This window comes from Theropithecus gelada, chromosome 11 (assembly GCF_003255815.1).
Source record: "Theropithecus gelada isolate Dixy chromosome 11, Tgel_1.0, whole genome shotgun sequence".
Classification (NCBI taxonomy): domain Eukaryota; kingdom Metazoa; phylum Chordata; class Mammalia; order Primates; family Cercopithecidae; genus Theropithecus; species Theropithecus gelada.
In genome coordinates, this window is record NC_037679.1 from 101,819,268 (window position 1) to 101,842,037 (window position 22,770).

Genomic DNA, 22,770 nt, shown 5'->3' on the forward strand with positions numbered 1-22,770 from the left:
TTGACTAGGGAAGTCCTTCTGCATTAATTACAATAAGTAATATTCATTGAAAACTTTCCTTATTTATTTATACACAGTTGAACAGTTACTCTAAGAAATCATTTTCCCACCCTATTTAATATTGATAGATTTCTTCAGTTAGAAACAAAAACTCAAAACATAGGCAATCCTAAAGAACTCATCTACATCCCCTTTATCTTCCCTGATCTCATATAGTCCCTAAAACAGGGCTTGCTGCCCTTTCTTCTTCTTGCCTTTTCAGCAGATGAGTCAAGGTTGTAGAGGTGGCAGTCAACCACAGAGTCACAGAGTTTGATTTTTTTCCATCCATCAGCTCATAGAAGCTGCCATTGAGCCTGACAAGAGCTGGTACTCAAAAATGCAGAATGAATTGGTTTGAATGAGGTGATTAAAGGATTAATGAGTAGTGGTTAAGGAGACAAAGACCTTTAGTGGATGGGGTAATATTGCTGTATTACTGACAGAAGCAGGATTCTCTAAAAAAACTTTCTGTAGCCATTTACTTACATACATTTTAAAGAGTTACTACAAGATATTTTAAACATTTAAACAGTTAATACAAGAAAAATATAAAGTGAATAGTTCATGACACTAAACTCAACTGTTCATGACACAAAGTATCTTAGAAAACAAATCTCGGCTGGGCGCGGTGGCTCACGCCTGTAATCTCAGCACTTTGGAAGGTCCAGGTCAGCAGATGAATTGAGGTCAGGATTTTGAGACCAGCCTGGCCAACATGGAGAAACCTCATCTCTACTAAAAATACAAAAAAATTAGCCAGGCATGGTGGCAGGTGCCTGTAATCCCAGCTACTGGGGAGGCTGAGGCAGGAGCATCGCTTGAACCCAGGAAGTGGAGGTTGCAGTGAGATGCGATCACACCACTGCACTCCAGCCTGGACAACAGAGCGATATTACATCTCAAAATACAAAACAAAATAAAACAAACAAAAAAAACCCTGGGAATTGAATTCCTTTATGACTCCAAAAAACATGTCTCTTTTCTATTGAGATTGCTGATGGCAGTCAGCTTTTCACAAGGAATTGGCTTCTGCTCAGCTTCCCTCTCTCCCTGAGGTAAGCAAGCAGGTGCTGTCGTCTCCTCCACGTGACCTTTATTCCATACTTGTCTTCGGGGGTGTCTTCAACCAGAACAGGTCCAGGCTCTGGGCTATCAGGAGTGCCAGTGTGAAGAGAGCAGCTTGGAAGGCTATTTTCCTTCTGATCCCGGGGAATGAGTTCTTCCTTCACAGACGATGACTCTGGGGTCTGGATATCAGGTGGAATGAACACATAAGGTAAGCTCTGAAGTGCCTGTGCTGACATGTCCCCACAGCTTTGGGGACTGAGCACTGGAACTAAGGGTCTTCTGGAAACATCCTTTTCTGAGTCACTGGGGCACTCCCGGATTAAGGGGATCCCCAATGTCTCTGAATTGGAAGACTGCGGACTCTCAAAAGTTAGATGTGGAAACTTGGAGGTGGTAGATTTTCGACTTGAATGTCTCGCCCGGTTTTGGTGGTGGTGTTTCCGGTAGGCTGGGAACAAGCTTCCTGCTGTTGTATCAAAATCAGGTGATACCTTTAAAAAAAAAAAAAAAAAGTGAGGTGAGCCTAACTCAGTACTAACCTAAGAGAGGAAACTATATCTGATGACCAGACTCTTAAATCGGGGTCTAATGTAATAATGAACACAAAACTAAAATAGCTGTCTAATGGGATAATAACAGGATGCTTTCGGCAAATTATTCCATCTCTCTGGCCTTCAGCTTCCTTGTGTGTAGGAAAGGGGATGATGTCTCTTTCCCTTCATCACACCACAGGGATATAACTTTTTTTCCCCCGGGATGGAGTCTCAATCTGACATCTAGACTGGAGTGCAGTGGCATAATCTCAGCTCACTGCAACTTCTGCCTCCCAGGTTCAAGCGATTCTCCTGCTTCAGCTTCCTGAGTAGCTAGGACTACAGGCGCCTGCCACCACGCCCAGCTATGTGTGTGTGTGTATATATATATATATATATATATATATATTTTTTTTTTTTTGAGACAGAGTTTCGCTCTTGTCACCCAGGCTGGAGTGCAATGGCACTCTGCTCTGCTCACTGCAACTTCTGCCTCCCTGATGCAAGCAATTCTCCTGCCTCAGCTTCCCGTGTAGCTGGGATTACAGGCACGCACCACCATGCCCAGCTACTTTTTGTATTTTTAGTAGAGACGGAATTTTACCATTTTGAGCAGGTTGACCTTGAACTCCTGACCTCAAGTGATCCACCTGCCTTGGCCTCCCAAAGTGCTGGGATTACAGGCATGAGCCACGGCACCCAGCCAATTTTTGTATTTTTAGTAGAGTCAGGTTTTTGCCATGTTGGTCAGACTGGTCTCAAACTCCTGACCTCAAGTGATCCACCCGCCTCAGCCTCCCAAAGTGCTGGGATTACAGGCGTGAGCCACAATGACTGGCCTAGATATAACTTATCTTTAAACTTTATGAGGGTAGAGACCAGCGGTCTTGTTCTTGATTCCCAGCACCTAGCAGAATGCCTGGAACAAAGAAGGCCCTCAGTAAATAATGCAAAGCCAACTCCAAGCACAGGGGGGAGGAACTAGCAGAGGACCTGGCATATAATGACTGTTCAATAAATGTTCATTCCTACTCTCATCCACAGGATTCTGATGTTTAGGTTTCTTCCACAGTCCTGTAGCAGGTATTATGGTTCTTCCAAGCAGTCCTGAATAAGTTACATGTATTAAATACTCCCAAGCCAAGCTTATGTTTTTGTCTGGCCCTTTTACTACACTACTTTCCCGTTGTATAGTAGCTATATTCTCTTCCCAGGGCTTCTGCTTTTTTTTTTTTTATTTTTTTTTTGAGACAGGGTCTCACGCTGTTGCCCAGGCTGGAGTGCAGTGGCAAATCTTGGCTCACTACAGCCTTGACCTCTAGGCTCAAGAGATCTGCCCACCTCAGCCTCCCAAGTAGTTGGGACTACAGGTACACACCACCAAGCCCAGCTAATTTTTCTATTAATATTTTTTAGTAAAGATGGGGTTTCGCCATGTTGCCTAGGCTGGTCTCGAACTCCTGGGCTCAAGCAATCCTCCTGTCTTGGCCTCCCAAAGTGCTAGGATTACAAACATGAGCCACTACACCTGGCCTCTCTTCCCAGGGCTTTTAAGCGGTCAAAATATGACATATGCTATTCTTATGGGATTTTTATTTTTCAAGGCTCAATCAGTTAAACAATAAACAGAGTATCTAGCTAGATATGCCACCTTTCACATGAGGTTTGGGGAACAATCTCATTTTTAACTTGTTCTGCCATTGATCTGGCATTCTCACCCAGCTAATGGGTAAAAAACTTTTACACTGAACTCTTTCAGAGGAAAATAGGGGAAGAGAAAGACTCCAGTTCCCACTAACCCATTTCTCAGTTTGAACTGAGAAAAGAAGATGTACCAGGGAAGATGGCTGGCCACAGACAGAAAGAATACATTAACTCCTTGCCCCTGCCCCCATGAATCTTATTCTTGAGGCCCTGGTTCAAGGGGAAGAAGAGTCAGCATTCTGGAAAACCTAACAGAGTAAAAGTCAAAGTAGGCCAGGCATGGTAGCTCACGCCTGTAATCTCAGCACTTTGGGAGGCCGAGGCACGCAGATCACGAGATCAGGAGATCGAGACCATCCTGGCTAACACAGTGAAACTCCATCTCCACTGAAAATACAAAAAAATTAGCCGGGCGTGGTGGCAGGCACCTGTAGTCCCAGCCACTCGGGAGGCTGAGGCAGGAGAATGGCATGAATCCGGGAGGTGGAGCTTGCAGTGAGCCGAGATCGCACCACTGTGCTTCAGCCTGGGCGACAGAGCAAGACTCTGTCTCAAAAAAAAAAGAAAGAAAAAGAAAAAAAAAAAAGTCAAAGTAATAATCCCATGGGCCTACCCAGGAAGTGATGGTGCTGTGGTCAATGGGCTTGCTGGGCACCTGTCGAGTGTGAGTGATGGGAAGCTGTGTAGATGCACAGCTGTGTTTGGGGCCCTCCAGTGGTTGATGGTGAAACAGCAGCTGGGCTTTCTGGGAAGGCTGGCGGCGTTTTTTTCTGGGAGGCATCAACCGGTGAATGAGGAACAGTTAGTAACCACATGATGCTGTTAGCCTTCGGGTTGGGTGATAGGCTCCAATTCCAACCCATGCCTGTAGAGAAGAAACAAAAGCTGAGAACAAAGAATTCAGATGATTCCCTAGCTCCTCCTGATCCTCTGCCAGCCAATTCTACCATAAACCTCAAGGCTGTGGGGAGCACAGCCTCCTATACCTACAACCATCAAGCAAAACACAATATTCATATTCAACATTCATCTAACGAACATTTATTATGTGCTAAGTGTCATGCTGGGTGCTGGGAATTTAAAGATGAATAACCATTTATTCAACAATCATTTACTGAGTGCCAAGCATTTGTAGTGATACAGAGGTCATCCCTGTTTCAAGGAGCTGAAAGTCTAGCAAAGGGAAACAGACATTTACAACACAGTATGAGAATACGATATGGTTCCATTCATTCCAAAGGAGGCTTTCTGGAAAGGAAGATACCTGACCTAGGTATGAAAGGCATAGAAGAAACAAAAAGCAAGGAGGGCACTCCAACCTGAGGAAGAGTGTACACAAAGGCACGGAGAGGAGGAGTATTGTGAATTCTGGGAATTACAAACTCAATGTATCTGGACACAGAGTATGAAAAGAAAAGTGGCAGGAACTGAGGATAAACATGGTGTCAGGCTGAGGTAAAAAACAAAACAAAACAAAACAAAAAAACAGGTGACACGGCTGGGGGAGGGGGCTCACGCCTGTAATCCCAGCACTTTGGGAAGCCGAGGCAGGCAGATCACCTGAGGCTGGGAGTTCGAGACCAGGCTGGCCAACATGGTGAAACCTCGTCTCTACTCAATATACAAAAGTTAGGCTGGGAGTGGTGGCTCATGCCTATAATCCCAGCACTTTGGGAGGCTGAGGCGGGCTGATCACTTTACGCCAGGAGTTCAAGGCCAGCCTGGCCAACATGGCAAAATCCCACCTCTACTAAAAATACAAAGCTTAGCTGGGCGTGGTGGCACATGCCTATAGTCCCAGCTACTCAGGAGGCTGAGGATCATTTGAACCCAGGAGCTGGAGGTTGCAATGAGCTGAGATTGTGCAACTGCACTCTGACCTGGGCAGCAGAGCTAGACTCTGTCACAAACAAACAAACAAATAAAAAAGATGTATTTTAAAAATAAAAAAGGAGGCCGGGCGCAGTGGCTCACGCCTGTAATCCCAGCACTTTGGGAGGCCAAGGCGGGCGGATCACGAGGTCAGGAGATCGAGACCACCCTGGCTAACACGGTGAAACCCCGTCTCTACTAAAAAATACAAAAAATTAGCTGGGCGTGGTGGCGGGCGCTGTAGTCCCAGCTATTCGGGAGGCTGAGGCAGGAGAATGGCGTGAACCCAGGAGGCGGAGCTTGCAGTGACCCGAGATTGCGCCACTGCACTCCAGTCTGGGTGACAGAGCGAGACTCCGTCCCCCCCCCACAAAAAAAAAACAAATAAAAATTAAAAAGGGTGTAGTGGTGCACGCCCGTAATCCCAGCTACATGGGAAACTGAGGTAGGAGAATCGCTTGAACCTGGGAGGTGGAGGTTGCAGTGAGCCGAGATTGCACCACTGCACTCCAGCCTAGGAGACAAAGCGACTCATCTCCAAAACAAACAAACAAACAAAAAACAGGTGATACCATATGAGTTTAGACTTTAAGCAGAAGAAGAATTTGAGCCCACCTGGCTTGTAAAATTTTTTTCACTGCAGATAATGTCAAATATGCACTAAAGTGGACTGAATAACATAATGGGCCCTGTGTACCGATCATCCAGCTCCAGTAACTATCGGTTAGCCAGGCTAACCGTGACCCATCTACACCCCAGCCACTTCTTCTATCCCTGGATTATTTTGAAGAAAATGTATTCGGCCAGGCACAGTGGCTCATGCCTGTAATCCCAGCACTTTAGAAGGCCAAGGTGAGTGGATCACCTGAGGTCAGGAGTTCGAGACCAGCCTGACCACGTGGAGAAACCTTGTCTCTAAGAAAAATACAAAATTAGCTGGGCGTAGTGGCGCATGCCTGTAATCCCAGCTACTTGGAGGCTGAGGCAGGAGAATCGCTTGAACCCGGGAAGCAGAGGTTGCGGTGAGCAGAGATCACGCCACTGCACTCCAGCCTGGGCAACAAGAGTGAAACTCCATCTCAAAAAAAAAAAAAGAAAAAGAAAAAGAAAAAGAAAATATATTCTATGATTCCCATTAATACGACTAAATAAATACATAAATGCTTTAACATTAACAAATATCCAGCCAGCTAGTGTTCCCATTTTCTTTTTTTCTTTTTTTTCGAGACAACATGATCATGGCTCACTATAGCCTTAACCTCCCAGGCTCAGGCGATCCTCCCACCTCAGCCTCCCAAGTAGCTAGGATTATAGCACGTGCCACAACGCTGGCTAATTTTCATATTTTTGTAGAAATAGGGTTTTGTTGTGTTGCCCAGGCTAGTCCTGAATTCCTGAGCTCAAGCGATCTGCCCACCTCAGCTTTCCAAAGTACTGGGATTACAGGTGTGAGCCACCACACCCCAGGTTTTCTATGTCTTTTTTTTCTTTTCTTTTTTTTTTTTTTTTTTTGAGACAGGGCCTCGCTCTGTCACCCAGGCTGGAGTGCAGTGGTGTGATCATGGATCATTGCAGCCTCGACCTCTAAAGCCTAAGCCATCCTCCCACATCAATTTCCTGAGTAGCTGGAACTACAAGTGGGCACATTGCACCTGGCTAACTTTTTTAAAAACATTTTTTGTAGAGATGAGATCTCACTGTGTTGCCTAGGCTGGTCTCAAACTCCTGGGCTCAACCAATCCATCCCTCCTCAGCCTTCCAAAATGCTGGGATTACTAGCAATTCTTCAGATAGGCCTTCCCTAACAACTACGTCCAAAATAACAGGCAACTCAACCTCTTGACCTGTCTGATTTTTCTCTATACTTTTATCTTTTGAGACGGAGTCTCACTCTTTCGCCCAGGCTGGAGTGCAGTAGCTTGATCTTGGCTCACTGCAACCTCCACCTACCGGGTTCAAGCAATTCTCCAGCCTCAGCCTCCCCAGTAGCTGAGATTATAGTCACCTGCCACCATGCTCAGCTAATTTTTATATTTTAAGTAGAGATGAGGTTTCACCATTTTGGCCAGGCTGGTCTTGAACTCAGTTGAGACCTCAACTGATCTACCTGCCTTGGCCTCCCAAAGTGCTGGGATTACAAGCGTGAGTCACCATGCCTGGCCCCTCTGGTAGCCTTCTAACTGAGTTCTCTGCTTCCTTTCTCCACTCCCATCTCCAACCTGACTTTTCTCACAAGGTGCCTAGAGCATCTTTTTTTAAAGTTTTTTTTAATTATTATTTTTTGTAGAGACAGAGTCTTGCTTTGTTGCCCAGACTAGTCTCAAACGCCTAGGCTCAAGCAATCCTTCTGCCTCAGCCACCCAAAGTGTTGGGATTACAGGTATAAGCCACCACGCCTGGCCCAGATCAACTTTAATAAGGGCTTCTTTAGTGGAATGGTGGGACACAAGGTTGAATGCACTAGGTAGAGAGATGAAAGAGTTGCAGCTGTGCATGCTGGAAAGTCACACAACAGAGCAGGTTGCTTCTATGCATTCGTGATCCATTCAATCAACAACAAAAAATAACTTGCTTTGACTTATGTGACTAGGCAGTAGAGATACAGGTAAAGAAAAAAAAGGATGACGTTTCTATTCTTTTTTTTTTTTTGATGGAGTCTTGCTCTGTTACCCAGGCTAGAGTACAGTGACACAATCTTGGCTCACCACAACCTCCACCTCCTGGGTTCAAGCAATTCTTCTGCCTCAGCTTCATAAGTTGCTGGGACTACAGGCACACGCCACCATGCCCAGCTAATTTTTGTATTTTTAGTAGAGACGGGGTTTCACTATTTTGGCCAGGCTGGTCTCGAACTCCTGACCTTCTGATCTACCTGCCTCGGCCTCCCAAAGTGCTGGGATTATAGGCGTGAGCCACCATGCCCGGTCAAAGTTTCTATTCTTAAGGAACTAACATCTTATGGAAAACACAAAAAATATATATATCCATTTGTTCATTCATTCATTCGAAAAATATTTACTGAGCACCTACTGTGTGCTAGACACTGTTCCAGGTGCTGAAAATATATACCAGAGAATAACATGCCCTCTGCCCTTGTGGTGCTTACATTTACATTCTAATTGGAAAGGAATAAAAAGTATAGAGAGGCCGGGCACAGTGGCTCACGCCTGTAATACCAGCACTTTAGGGGGCTGACGGGGGCAGATTACTTGAAGTCAGGAGTTCAAGACCAATCTGCCCAACATGGTGAAACTCCGTCTCTACTAAAAATAGAAAAATTAGCCAGGCGTCATGGCACACACCTATAATCCCAGCTACTCGGGAGGCTGAGACAGGAGGATCGCTTGAACACGGGAGGCGGAGATTGCAGTGAGCGGAGATCACACCACTGCACTCCAGCCTGGGCAACAGAGCAAGATTCGTTCTGGAAAATAAATAAAAAGCTACCACAGGAATCCAGTGGAAAGATGCAGTGGTAGCAATGGCTATAAGGGAGGAGACCACCCCTCATATTGTCTTATGCCCAATTTCTGCCTCCAAAGAAAGAAAAAGTAAAAACTAAAAGGCAGAAATGAAATCCGCAGGCAGACAGCCCGGAGCCACACACTGGGCCTGGTAGTTAAAGATCGACCCCTGACCTAATTGGTTCTGTTATCTATAGATTACAGACATTGTATAGAAAAGCACTGTGAAAATCCCTATCTTGTTTTGTTCTATCTAATTACCGGTGCATGCAGCCCCCAGTCACTACCCTCTGCTTCCTCCATCGATCACGACCCTCTCACACGCACCCCCTTAGAGTTGTGAGCCCTTAAAAGGGACAGGAATTGCTCACTCAGGGAGCTCGGCTCTTGAGACAGGAGTCTTGCTGATGCCCCCGGTCGAATAAACCCCTTCCTTCTGTAACTCGGTGTCTGAGTTTTGTCTGCGGCTCGTCCTGCTACAGCTATAGTGTTGAAATTCATGACTTGCTGAAAGTCATCAGTACGTTGCTCAGCAATCCTGTTTCCTTGATCAACTCATTCTCCACAAAGATTATCTTAAAATTTCTCCAAGCTAGGTGCAGTAGCTTACGCCTGTAATCCCAGAACTTTAGGAGGCTGAGGTGGGAGGACTGCTTCAGGCCAGGAGTTCAAGACCAGCCTGGGCAACATAGTGAGACCTTGTCTCTACTAAAAATGTAAAAGAATAATTAGCTGGGCATGGTGGCATGCACCTGTAGTCCCAGCTACTTGGGAGGCTGAGGTGGGAGGATCACTTGAGCCCGGGAATTTGAAGATGTGATGAGCTATGATCATGCCACTGCACTCTAGCCTAGGTGACAGACAGACCCTAACTCAAAATAAATAAATAAATTAATAAAGTGGAAAATTTTTTTCTTTGTTCTGAAACAAAGTCTCACTCTGTTGCCCAGGCTGGAGTGCAGTGGCGCAATCTCGGCTCACTGAAACCTCCTCCTGGGTCCAAGCGATTCTCCTGCCTCAGCCTCCCAAGTAGCTGGGATTACAGGCTCCCTCACCACGCCCAACTAATTGTAGTATTTTTTAGTAGAGATGGGGTTTCACCATGTTGGCCAGGCTAGTCTTGAACTCCTGACCTCAGGTGATCTGCCCACCTCGGCCTCCCAAAGTGCTGGGATTACAAGCGTGAGCCACCACGCCCAGACTGAACATTTTTAATTTTTAAAATCATTTTTAGAGATGGGGTCCTGTTCTGTTGCTCAGGCTGGAGTACAGTGACACGATCATTGCTCACTGCAGCCTCAAACTCCTGGGCTCAATAGATCCTCTTGCCTCAGCCTCTCAAATAGCTGGGAATATAGACAAGTACCACCACACCTGATTAGTTTCTCATTTTATTTTTTGTAGAGATGGGGTCTTGCTATGTTGCCCAGACTGGTCTTGAACTCCTGGGCTCAAGTGATTCTCCTGCCTCAGCCTCCCGAAGTGCTAAGATTCCAGGTGTGAACCACCACACCCTGCCCACTTTCTTAGAGCTTCAGAATATCCCTTTTCTCTTAACAAATGACTTTACTTCCTACTTGACAAAGAATACAGAAGACATCAAAGGAAATACTTTCATTTTCCAGAAAGCAAACATAGAAACCTATGCATATCAGCGTTTAACTTCTGTTATAATTAGAGGTCAGTTCATTCTGCTATCAAAGTCCTTCCCCTCTGGTTGTGCTTTGGAGCTGTTCTCACTTGATATACTTTTCTCTGGCAAACTCATCTGCCTGTATTTCAGTACCCACCTAGAAGTAGATGACTTCAATATTTACATATTCATTTTAGAATTCCTTAAGTTTGGGACCCAAATATCCCACTTTCTACCTGAACGGCAACTAGATATTTCTTTTCTTTTTTTTTTTTTTTTTTTTTTGAGAGAGATTCTCACTCCCAGGCTGGAGTGCAGTGGCGCAATCTCGGCTCACTGCAAGCTCTGCCTCCCAGGTTCACGCCATTCTCCTGACTCAGCCTCCCAAGTAGCTAGGACTACAGGCGCCCACCACCACGCCTGGCTAATGTTTTGTATTTTTAGTGGAGATGGGGTTTCACCGTGTTAGCCAGGATGGTCTCGATCTCCTGACCTCATGATCCACCCGCCTCGGCCTCCCAAAGTGCTAGGATTACAGATGTAGGCCACCGCGCCCGGCTGCAACTAGATACTTCAAATGCACCTCAAATTCAACATGTGTAAGGCAGAGCACAGTGGCTCACACCTGTAATCCCAGCACTTTCAGAGGTCAGGGTGGGCGGATCGCTTGAGCTCATGAGTTTGAGACCAGCCTGGGAAACACAGTGAAACCCAAACTCTACAAAAAATACAAAAAATTAGGTGGGTGCGGTTGTGTGCACCTGTAGTTCCAGCTACTCAGGAGGCTGAGGTGGGCAGATCACTTGAGCCTGGGAGGTGGAGGTTGCGGCGAGCTGAGATCATGCCACTGAACTCCAGCCTGGGTGACAAGAGTCAGAACTCTTTCAAAAAAAGAAAAGAAAAAAAAAAAAAATTCAACAAGTTCAAAACTGAACTTGGCCAGGCACAGTGGCTCATGCCTGTAATGCCAACACTTTGGGAAGTGAAGGTGGGAGGATCACTTGAGCCCAGGAGTTCAAGATCAATCTGGGCAACAGAGTGAGACCCTGTCTCTACAAAAAATACAAAAATTAGGCCAGGCACGGCAGCCTACACCTATAAACCCAGCAGTTTGGGAGGCCGAGGCGGGTTGATCATGAGGTCAGGGGATCGAGACCATCCTGGCTAACATGGTGAAACCCCGTCTCTACTAAAAATACAAAAAAATTAGCCGGGCGTGGTGGCGGCACCTGTGGTCCCAGCTACTCGGGAGGCTGAGGCAGGAGAATGGCGTGAACCCGGGAGGCGGAGCTTGCAGTGAGCCGAGATCGCGCCACTGCACCCCAGCCTGGGCAACAGAGAGACTCAGTCTCGGGGGGCGGGGGGGGGGGGGGAATTAGCTGGGTGTAGTGACATGTGCCTGTAGTCCCAGCCATTCAGGAGGCTGAGGTGGAAGGATCACCTGAGCCCAGGAAGTTGAGGTTGTAGTGAGCCAAGGTCATGCCACTGAACTTCAGCCTGGAGGACAGAGTAAGACCCTGTCTCTAAAAAATAAAAAGATGAGTAAAAATAAATATATAAATTTTTTTTGAAAAAAAACTGAACTCATTCTGAGCATTGCTTTGTAGTAAAAAAACAAAAACTGAATTCATGATCATTCCCTTGACAACCCCACCCCCACCCCTTGGCCAAAGTGATTATCTTCCAGGGCCCTTGGTCAGGGAATGGTGTCATTATTCCTTCAGCTATGCAGCCAAAAATCTTGACACTTCTATTTCCCATCCAACCCACCATCAAGCCCTGTCAACTTTACCTCTTAAACATGTTTTTTTTTTTTTTTTTTTTTGAGACGGAGTCTCGCTCTGTCTCCCGGGCTGGAGTTGCAGTGGCTGGATCTCAGCTCACTACAAGCTCCGCCTCCCGGGTTCACGCCATTCTCCTGCCTCAGCCTCCCGAGTAGCTGGGACTACAGGCGCCGCCACCTCGCCCGGCTAGTTTTTTGTATTTTTTAGTAGAGACGGGGTTTCACCATGTTCACCAGGATGGTCTCGATCTCCTGACCTCGTGATCCACCCGTCTCGGCCTCCCAAAGTGCTGGGATTACAGGCTTGAGCCACCGCGCCCGGCCCCTCTTAAACATGTTTTCGTAATGCCCCTTTTTCACGCTGTCTCCTTCTTTTTCTTCTCTCTCTCCCCGCCACCATTTTTCAAGCTCCAGCAGTTCTTGCCTGGAGTACTGCAATATCCAACTGTTCTGCCCTAATCCACTCTAGCAAACCCCGCTATAGACTGACCTTTTAAAATGCAAATATGACCTGGGTTCACTTCTGCTTAAAGCTTATGATTGGCTTCCTTTAATTCTTGGATAAGCACAAAACTTCTCTGTATGGCTAAGGCCCCGCTTCCCCTGGCTCCAGCTTCAACTCACACCACACTCCATTCAGGTCAATTAGCTCAAACTCTTCAGATATTCCTTAGCCTTTGTACTCACTGTGCTTCCTCCTGCCATCCAGCCTTTGCACGCCTGATTCCCTCTGCTTAGCGGGGCTCCCTCCTTTCTTTGTAAAAGGCATCAGATCTCACACCAAGCTCTCATTAGAAAAGCCTTTCCTGTCCTACCTCTCAAGATCTTATTGTAAATACTCAAAGTATCATTAACCTCTCATGTTTCACTTTACAGCAATAATGCCACATTTGTTTGTTCGTTTTGGAGACGGTGTCTTCCTCTGTCACCCAGGCTGGGGTGCAGTGGTGTGATCACGGCTCACCATAGCCTCCACCTCTCGGCCTCAGGTCATCCTTCCACCTCAGCCTCCAGAGTAGCTGAGACTACAGGCATGCACCACCACGCGCGGCTAATTTTTAGTAGAGAAGCGGTTTCGCTATGTTGGCCAGGCTGGTCTCGAACTCATGACCTCAAATGATCCACCCGTCTCGGCCTCCTAAAGTGCTGGGATTACAGGCGTGAGCCATTATGCCCAGCCCACATTTGTTTATTTGATTCTTTTATTTTATTTTATTTTTTTAGAGACAGAGTCTCACTTTGTTGCCCAGGCTGGAGAGTGCAGCGGTGCAGTCTTGGCTCACTGCAACCTCCGCCTCCCAGGTTCCAGCAATTCTCCTGCCTCAGCCTCCCAAGTAACTGGGACTACAGGCATGTGCCGCCATGCCCGGCTAATTTTTTTTGTTATTAGTAGTAGAGATGGGGTTTCACCATGTTCGCCAGGTTGGTCTGGAACTCCTGACCTCAGGTGATCCGCCCGCCTCGGCCTTTCAGAGTGCTGGGATTACAGGCGTGAGCCACCGCGCCGGGACTATTTGATTCTTTTAAAATATCAGTGTCCCTCTTCCACGATTGGACTGTGAGCCCGGGGGAAGGAAAGAACCTTGTCTGCCATTGTGTCTGCAGGACCTAGCGGGGCCTGGCACAGAGCAGGTGCTCAACTAGACTGGTTGACTAAGTAAATAAAGAAAGCACCACCGTCTACCATAGCCGAAGGCTTGGCTTTGGGAGGGGCCAAAGACAGGTCAGTACTTGAAGATTTCGCGCAGAGGTAGGGTTCGTGGGGCCGACATTTTTTTCAAGATAGAAGAAAGCTGAGCTAATACGCAGCCCTCAAAGAACCCTCAGTCTAATCGGGCGGAGCAGACGATCGTTCACTGTACGAAAATGGGGTACGATTTTCCCCAGGAAGGAAATCAACTGAAGCCGACCTTGGAAAAGGGGAGCAGAGCAGCCCGAGGGGAAGCGGGGGCGTGTCGCCCGGCGTGACTATGGCGGCAGGGAAAGCGGACCCAGGGACCCGAGCCCGTCGCGCCGCTTCCGCACGTCCCCAGACTGTCCCTCCGCTCGCCCACCCACGCGGCGGGGACCCCTCCGGCCCCTCCCAGGCCCCACGGCCACTTCTTCCCCCGCAAGCCGGCCTGCGGCCCGCCTTACCAGCCCTGGCCGGACTGGGCCACAGCTCCTGTCAGACCGCACAGCCTTCGAGCCCGGAACGCCGAGACAAGGCCGGCGCCGATTGGCGACGTTCCGTCACGTGACCGTAACGCTCCGCCGGCGCCAATTTCAAACAGCGGAACAAACTGAAAGCTCCGGTGCCAGACCCCACCCCCGGCCCCGGCCTGGGACCCCCTCCCCTCCCGGGATCCCCCGGGGTTCCCACCCGGCCCGCACCGCCAGGGACCCGGCCGGTCCGGCGCGAGCCCCCGTCCGGGGGCCCTGGCTCGGCCCGCAGGTTGGAGGAGCCCGGAGCCCGCCTTCGGAGCCACGGCCCAACGGCGGCGGCGACTGCAGTCTGGAGGTGAGCGGGATACCGGAATGGAGTCTCGGGCCTGGCCTGGGCACAGGCGGGGAGCGAGGCCTCCGGGCGCGGAGGTCAGGGCGTCTGGCAGCAGGGCACGGGCCACGAGTGGAGGTTTGGGCCACACGGGAAGAATCTGAGCCCGGGTGCAAATGTTTTCTGCATCCAACCTCCTGGCCGGGGCCGTCTCATTACTTAAAGCGCCCCTTGGCCTTCCCTGGAAGTCTGACCTCTGCACGCTGCCCACGGCCTCGGGAGGGCTGGGGTGGCCTTTCTTAGGCCGGCTGCGGCTGAGATGAACACCGAGCTTGTACTACGTTGAGTCAAAGACCAACCTGCACACATACTCCCCTGCTCCCAGGCTCTCACCACTAGGCAACACTGCCTCCGTCTTACCCATTTGCAGGGCCCTTCTCCTGGGTCCTGAGAGTGTAGCAAGATTTCCCCGCTCAGGATGGAGATGGCCCAGAGGACCACTCTGGAAGTTTCCCGGGCAAGAAAGTGTTGGCAATAATAATATCAGGCTGGTCAGGAAGTAGAAGAAAAAATTAAGACCTAGATATCCTGTGGAAAAAGAGGAATAATATCTACTGATCGATGCGGGGAGAGAGGGAAGCCTGGAAAGATCTGAAGTGAAAGTAAAACTGAGATTTGAAGGTAGAGGTGTGGCGGGCCTGTGAACTCTGCAGATGACAAATGTCAAAAAATTACAGTTGCTTTTCAGGGAGAAAATAAGTGTCCTAAAAAAGAGACAGCCAATTCCTCTGTCTCCCAAAGTTCCATGAAATAGAATTATACAATTTTGCTTAATGGTAGAGTATTCCATGTATCTATTAAAATCAACAAAAGGCTGGGTGCAGTGGCTCACGCCTGTAATCCCAGCACTTTGGGTGGCCGAGGCGGGTGGATCATCTGAGGAGTTCAAGACCAGCCTGGTAAACATGGTGAAACCCTGTTTCTACTAAAAATAAATAAATAGATAAAAATTAGCCTGGCGTGGTGGTGGGCGCCTGTAATTGCAGCTACTCAGGAGGCTGAGGCAGAAGAATCGCTTCAACCCCAGAGGCAGAGGTTGCAGTGAGTTGAGATCGCGTCATTGCAGTCCAGCCTGGGTGACAAGAGCGAAACTCTCTCTCAAAAAAAAAAAAAAAAAAAAAATTTAAAAATTTAAAAAATCAGCAAAAGACTTAAAAAGAAAAAAAAAAGACTATGCTGTTAGCATTTCAGAACCAGTGTATTGATAGTGTATTGATGATAGCTCATTCTGGTAGTAAGGAGACAGGGGTTATAGTCTAATTTCTGGAAAAGAAATTAATAAAGTGGCATGCTTAGAAAGTTAAAATATGTATAGCCACATGCAAGTACTAAAATGCCACTGTATAAATACAGTACGAATTGTAAAAGAACACATTCTTTTTAAATTAGAGCAAGTATAATAGCCTGTGAAATGTCACCCTCTAAAGTTCAGTGAACAAGCTGCACAACTTTACATGGGCCTTCAACAGAGGTTTCCATTTTATGTGAGGTTTTGTAAACTGGGAGATGATTTTTTTCAGTAGTGTGGCAATAGTACAATCTGCCTTTCTTCCCTGATTCTGTGTGCACTGGTCCTATTTACAAAATAACATAAAAGTTAAAAGGCTTGGCCAAGTGACTTGCGGTGACTCATGCCTGTAATCCCAGCACTTTGGGAGGCCAAGCCAGGTGGATCACCTGAGTTCAAGACCAGCCTGAGCAACATGGTGAAACCCTGTCTCTACTAAAAATACAAAAATTAACCGGGTGTGGTGGCGGGCGCCTGTAATCCCAGCTACTCAGGAGGCTGAGGCATGGGAATCGCTTAAACCCAGGCAGCAGAGATTGCAGTGAACTGAGATCGTGCCACTGCACTCCAGCCTGGGTGACAGAGTGAGACTCTGTCTCAAAAAAAAAAAAAAAAAAAAAAATTAAAAGGCTTTATCTTAGAATGGATTATGGGATCAGAGTTTTGTCAGGACTCCTAACTACCATATGCTTTCCTATTCTAGCATCTTCCATTCCTGTCCATACAGTCATTGCAAGTGATCTATTTATATTATAGTAGGCAACTATAGAGATTTCCACATATTTGTAGCTATCCCATCCACTTCTGTAGCTAAATATTCTGAAGCTTCAAGGAGATCTTTGTCTATCTCCAGCCCAGTCCCATTTTTACCCTTTGAATTGCTTCTGTCTGCTGTAATTTTAGCCTTCTTTTGTCAGGAAAGCTTATCTCCTTATTATCTGAGGTCTTTACAAAAGTCCATGGAGTGTTTACCTGGGCCTTTAGGCTCATGTTCCTGATCATATGAAGAGGAGCACCTTTCTCTAAAAGAACCTCTTCTCAGCCTAAAAAATCTCTAACATCTTGCTGCTGTTTGCATTCTCCAGGGTCGACACTTGTGATTCTCAATGGAGAGTGAAAACGCAGATTCATAATGAAAACCAGCCCCCGTCGGCCATTGATTCTCAAAAGACGGAGGCTGCCCCTTCCTGTTCAAAATGCCCCAAGTGAAACATCAGAGGAGGAACCCAAGAGATCCCCTGCCCAACAGGAGCCTAACCAAGCAGAGGCCTCCAAGGAAGTGGCAGAGTCCAACACTTGCAAGTTTCCAGCTGGGATCAAGATTATTAACCACCCCACCATGTCCAACACCCAAGTGGTGGCTATCCCCAACAATGCCGACATCCACAGCATCATCACCGCACTGACTGCCAAGGGAAAAGAGAGCGGCAGTAGTGGGCCCAACAAATTCATCCTCATCAGTTGTGGGGGAGCCCCAACTCAGCCTCCAGGACTCCAGCCTCAAACCCAAACCAGCTATGATGCCAAAAGGACAGAAATGACCCTGGAGACCTTGGGACCACAACCTGCAGCTAGGGATGGGAATCTTCCTAGACCACCTGGAGCCCTTTGCGAGCAGAAACGGGAGACCTGTGGTATGTGGTCTTCCAGGGAAAGGGGTGAGGGAGCCCAGCCTTTTCTCTCTAGTGGCAAGGTCTGTGGTCAGTCTTGATGCTTGCAACAGTCAGGCATCTGGCCAAGCACAGTGGCTCACCCCTGTAATCCCAGCACTTTAGGAGGCTGAGGCAGGCAGATCACTTGAGGTCAGCAGTTCGAGACTAGCCTGGCCAACATGGCATGGTAAAACCTGTCTCAACTAAAAATATTTTAAAAACTAGCCAAGCGTGGTGGCTCATGCCTGTAGTCCCAGCTACTCTGGAGACTGAGGCAGGAGAATCACCTCACTATGTTGCCCAGGCCAGGAGGAGGTGGCTGCAGTGAGCCAAGATCGCACCATGGCACTCAAGCCTGGGCGACAGAGCAAGATTGTGTCTCAAAAAAACCAGAACAATCAGGCATCTAGCCTGAGCCAATGAAAGTCTTGTCTTCATCCTGAAAGCTTGACCCAGCTCCTTTGGGTGCTGTTGAAAGGGTTACAATTATAATTTAGAATTTCTGTTGCTTTGTTTATGTTGTAAAAGGATTATCTCTGTTTATCCTTTGTATTGACCCAAAAGAAAGTAAAAATAATTTTCCTTTCTTAAAAAAAAATCTTGGCCGGGCGTGGTGGCTCACGCCTGTAATCCCAGCACTTTGGGAGGCCGAGACGGGCGGATCACGAGGTCAGGAGATCGAGACCATCCTGGCTAACACGGTGAAACCCCGTCTCTACTAAAAAATACAAAAAACTAGCCGGGCGCGGTGGCGGGCGCCTGTAGTCCCAGCTACTCGGGAGGCTGAGGCAGGAGAATGGCGGGAACCCGGGAGGTGGAGCTTGCAGTGAGCTGAGATCCGGCCACAGCACTCCAGCCTGGGCGACAGAGCGAGACTCCGTCTCAAAAAAAAAAAAAAATAAAATAAAAAATAAAAAATAAAAAATAAAAAATAAAAAAAAATCTTGGCTAGGCGTGGTGGCTCACGCCTATAATCCCTGCACTTTGGGAGGCCGAGGCAGGTGGATCACCTGAGGTCAGGAGTTTGAGACCAGCCTGGCCAACATGGTGAAACCCTGTCTCTACTAAAAATACAAAAAATTAGCTGGGCGTGGTGGCAGGCCCCTGTAATCCCAGCCACTTGGGAGGCCGAAGCAGGAGAATTGCTTGAACCCAGGAGTCGGAGGTTGCTGTGAGCCAAGATTGCACCATTGCACTCCAGCCTGGCCAACAGAATGAGACTCTGTCTCAAAAAAAACACACAACAACAACAAAATTTCTATTTAAAAAAATGTTTTGGTTTTTTTTTATTATTAAGAAGGGGTTTCAACTGGGTGCGGTGGCTCACACCTGTAATAATCCCAGGACTTTGGGAGGCCGAGGCGGGCAGATCATGAGGTCAAGAGATTGAGACCATCCTGGCCAAAATGGTGAAACCCCGTCTCTTCCAAAAATACAAAAATTAGCCAGGCGTGGTGGCGGGCGCCTATAGTCCCAGCTACTGTGGAGGCTGAGGCAGGAGAATCGCTGAACCTGGGAGGCGGAGGTTGCAGTGAGCCGAGATTGTGCCACTGCACTCCAGCCTGGCCACAGAGCGAGACTCTGTCTCAAAAAAAAAATAAAAATGAAAAAAAGAAGGGGTCTCAAAAAATAAATAAATGAGGAAGGGGTCTCACTGTGTTGCCCAGGCTGGTCTCAGACTCCTGAGCTCAAGGGATCCAACCATATGGGCCTCCCAAGGTGCTGGGATTACAGGCATGAACCACAGCGCCTGACTTCATTTTCCTTCTTTTTTTTTTTTTTTTTTTTTGAGATGGAGTCTTGCTCTGTTGCCCAGGCTGGAGTGCAGTCAGCTCACTGCAACCTCTGCCTCCTGGTTTCAAGTGATTGTCCTTTTAGTAGAGACACGGTTTCGCCATGTTAGCCAGGTTGGTCTTGAACTCCTGACCTCAGGTGATTCGCCCACCTTGGTCTCCCAAAGTACTGGGATTACAGGCGTGAGCCACTGCGCCTGGCCTCATTTTCCTTCTTGATAAGGGAGAAAGCTGAAGCAAGAGGAGGAAAATGACTTTTTCTTTAGAGATGGGGTCTCGCTCTGTCACCCAGGCTAGAGTGCAGTGGCGCAATCCCAGCTCACTCTAGCCTCGAATGCCTAGACTCAAGCCATTCTCCCACCTCAGCCTCCCAAGTAGCTGGGACTACAGGCATGCACTATCATGCCCAGTTAATTTTTTTTTTCTTTTTGCAGAGATGAGGTCCCACTATATTGCCCAGGCTGAAAAGTGACTATTTGGTGTGCAGATCTCAATAATTCTTTTGTAAGGCTGCCTTGATTGATCTCTAAGGCTCAGTGTGGCTCAGCTTGAAATGCAATTTGAACTATGCTCCTACAGTTTTCCTGAAATGCATAATGGGGCAGAGTAACTTAGAGCCACAATAGATTCAGCATGTGTTCTCTGTCCCTAAAGGTAGAGGTCTTGGACAAGTGATCCCTAGCCACCAATTCTTTCTTTTTTTTTTTTTTTTTTTTTTTGAGATGGAGTCTCGCTCTGTCGCCCAGGCTGGAGTACAGTGGCGGGATCTCAGCTCACTGCAAGCTCCGCCTCCCGGGTTTACGCCATTCTCCTGCCTCAGCCTCCCGAGTAGCTGGGACTACAGGCACCCGCCATCTCACCCGGCTAGTTTTTTGTATTTTTTAGTAGAGATGGGGTTTCACCGTGTTAGCCAGGATGGTCTCAATCTCCTGACCTCGTGATCCGCCCGTCTCGGCCTCCCGAAGTGCTGGGATTACAGGCTTGAGCCACCGCGCCCGGCCTCTTTTTTTTGTTTTTTTTTGAGACAGAGTCTCAACTCTGTCTCACCCAGGCTGGAGTGCAATGGCGCAGTGTTGGCTCACTACAGCCTCCGCCTCCCAGGTTCGAGCGATTCTCCTATCTCAGCCTCCTGAGTAGTTGGGACTACAGGTGTGTGCCACCACACCCAGCTAATTATGTATTTTTGGTAGAGATGGGGTTTCACCATGTTGGCCAGGCTGGTCTTGAACTCCTGACCTTGGGAGGTCCACCCGCCTCACCCTCCCAAAGTGCTAGGATTACAGGTGTGAGCCACTGCGCCCAGCCTGCTAGCCACCAATTCTGATGGACATACTGGGCATCTGATGAGGCAGCTAAGTGGGGTGTTGGATGATTTTCCCTCTAGCAGATGGTGAGGCAGCAGGCTGCACTATCAACAAGAGCCTATCCAACATCCAGTGGCTCCGAAAGATGAGTTCTGATGGACTGGGCTCCTGCAGCATCAAGCAAGAGATGGAGGAGAAGGAGAATTGTCACCTGGAGCAGAGACAGGTTAAGGTGAATTGTTCTGTCCCTCACTAAAGATTCAGATCCAGTGCAGGGAATTCCTAGGTAGGGAAACGGATCAAGTGGCCTGATGGCCCAGAATTGCCGCGTTCTGGTGTTAGCTCTCCACTTCATGCTCTTCTGTGTAACTTTTGAGCTACTTTTCTTTTCTGCCTGGGATCTTTTCTCCCCGATCTGTGAAATTTCCTTGAGGGCAGATTCCCTTGGTCACTCTGTATTCCAACCAGCACTGGGTTTAGTATTCTGTCCTTAGTAGGTATTCAGGAAATGATTAAGAGGTCTTCACTTTGGGAATCCACTTGAACTTTAAAGATGTCTCCCAACAGTATGAACAGTATAAATTGAATATAATATAATAAGATAATTTTATTAGAAGATATAATATTAATAGCAGATAAAGTCAGTTTATATATACATTTTTTTTAAGACAGCGTCTTGCTCTGTTGCCCAGGCTGGAGCACAATGGTGCAATCATGGCTCTCTGCAGCCTCGACCTCCTAGGCCCAGCTGATCCTCCCACCTCAACCTCCCAGGCTCAGCTGATCCTCCCACCTCGACCTCCCGGGCTCAGCTGATCCTCCCACCTCAGTCTTCCGAGTAGCTGGGACTCAGGTGCACACCACCATGCCCAGCTAATTTTTGTATTTTTTGTAGAGATGGGGTTTTGCCCTGTTGCCCAGGCTGATTTCAAATTCCTGGGCTCTAGGGATCCTCCTGCCTCAGCCTCCCAAAGTGCTGGGATTACAGGCATGAACCACCAGCCTGGCCTAGATATTAATTTTAAATACTTCCCTAGCAATCAAAATTGAACCCAATCGTGTAGTCTGGGTTGTTTTTTTCCCACAGTTACCAATATAATACATCTAGATTCTATTGTATATATGTGTTAATCATTCATTCAACAACCTTTATTTTCTTCTCAACTTTTATTTTAGGTTCAGGGGGCACATGTGCAGGTGTGTTACATGGGTATATTGTGTGTTACTGGGCTTTAGCGTACAAATGATTTTGTCCCCCAGGTAGTGAGCATAGTACCTGCTAGGTAGTTTTTCTATCTCCCCATCTTCCCACGCTCCACCCTCAAGTAGGCCCTGTTGTCTACTGTTCCCTTCCTCGTATCCATGTGTGCTCAATGTTTAGCTCTTCCTTTTTTTTTTTTTTTTTTTTTTTTTTGAGGCAGAGTCTTGCTCTGTGTCCCAGGCTGGAGTGTGGTAGTGCGATCTCAGCTCATTGCTACCTCCACCTCCCAGGTCAAGCAATTCTCCTGCCTCAACCTCCTGAGTAGCTGGGATTACAGGTGCCCGCCACCACGCCTGGCTAATTTTTGTATTTTTAGTAGAGACGGGGTTTCACTATGTTGGCCAGGCTGGTCTTGGACTCCTGACATCATGATCCACTCGCCTTGGCCTCCCAAAGTGCTGGGATTACAGGTGTGAGCCACCATGCCCAGCCTCTTTTTTTTTTTTTTTTTTCTCTCTTTGAGACGGATTCTTACTCTGTCGCCAGGCTGGAGTGCAGTGGCACAATCTCTGCTCACTGAAACCTCTGCGTCCCAGGTTCAAGTGATTTTCCTGCCTCAGCCTCCCGAGTAGCTGGGACTACAGGCACCCGCCACCACGCCCAGCTAATTTTTTTATTTTTAGTAGAGACAAGGTTTCACCATGTTGGCCGGGATAGTATCAATCTCTTGAGCTCGTCATCCTCCTGCCTTGGCCTCCCAAAGTGTTGGGATTACAGGCGTGAGCCACCATACCTGGCCTAGTTCCTACTTATAAGTGAGAACATGCAGTATTTGATTTTCTGTTCCTGCATTAAATCACTTAGGATTATGGCCTCCAGCTCAACAATCTTTAAAAG

The 22,770-nt window shown here is 47.7% G+C and overlaps 2 protein-coding genes across 9 annotated transcripts in view; one reads left to right on the forward strand and one right to left on the reverse strand.

Annotated features, from left to right (window-relative positions):
• Positions 1-14,319, reverse strand: RHNO1 (RAD9-HUS1-RAD1 interacting nuclear orphan 1). Of its 4 annotated transcripts, none has more exons than XM_025401162.1 (3): positions 14,236-14,319; positions 4,003-4,212; positions 1-1,601 (listed from the first exon to the last, which is right to left on the reverse strand). In XM_025401162.1, the coding sequence occupies exons 2-3, from the start codon at positions 4,126-4,128 to the stop codon at positions 1,047-1,049; spliced, it is 681 nt and encodes a 226-aa protein (XP_025256947.1). In that variant the 5' UTR covers positions 4,129-4,212; positions 14,236-14,319; the 3' UTR covers positions 1-1,046. The 4 variants fall into 4 exon arrangements, with proteins under 4 accessions (XP_025256947.1, XP_025256944.1, XP_025256946.1 ...); XM_025401159.1 differs by having other exon boundaries at positions 3,961-4,212; XM_025401161.1 differs by having other exon boundaries at positions 3,961-4,232.
• The window catches only part of FOXM1 (forkhead box M1), a 21,129-nt gene continuing 12,475 nt past the window's right edge, over positions 14,117-22,770 (forward strand). For 3 of the 5 annotated variants that reach the window (XM_025401152.1, XM_025401153.1, XM_025401154.1), the window contains exons 1-3: positions 14,117-14,599; positions 17,009-17,557; positions 20,753-20,904. In XM_025401152.1, the coding sequence (XP_025256937.1) occupies positions 17,056-17,557; positions 20,753-20,904 (654 nt within the window). In that variant the 5' untranslated portion in view covers positions 14,117-14,599; positions 17,009-17,055. The remainder of the gene's footprint in view (positions 14,600-17,008; positions 17,558-20,752; positions 20,905-22,770) is intronic. The other 2 variants (XM_025401155.1, XM_025401156.1) reach the window with 1 other exon arrangement.

What these genes read in the sequence shown, in the direction of transcription:
- RHNO1 (XM_025401159.1), bottom strand. Translation starts at nt 4,128, where the DNA reads ATGCCTCCCAGAAAAAAACGCCGCCAGCCTTCCCAGAAAGCCCAGCTG. An exon ending in ACAGCACCATCACTTCCTGG is followed by an intron (nt 1,602 to 3,960) that starts GTAGGCCCATGG and finishes TTTTTTTTAAAG; the next exon opens with GTATCACCTGATTTTGATAC.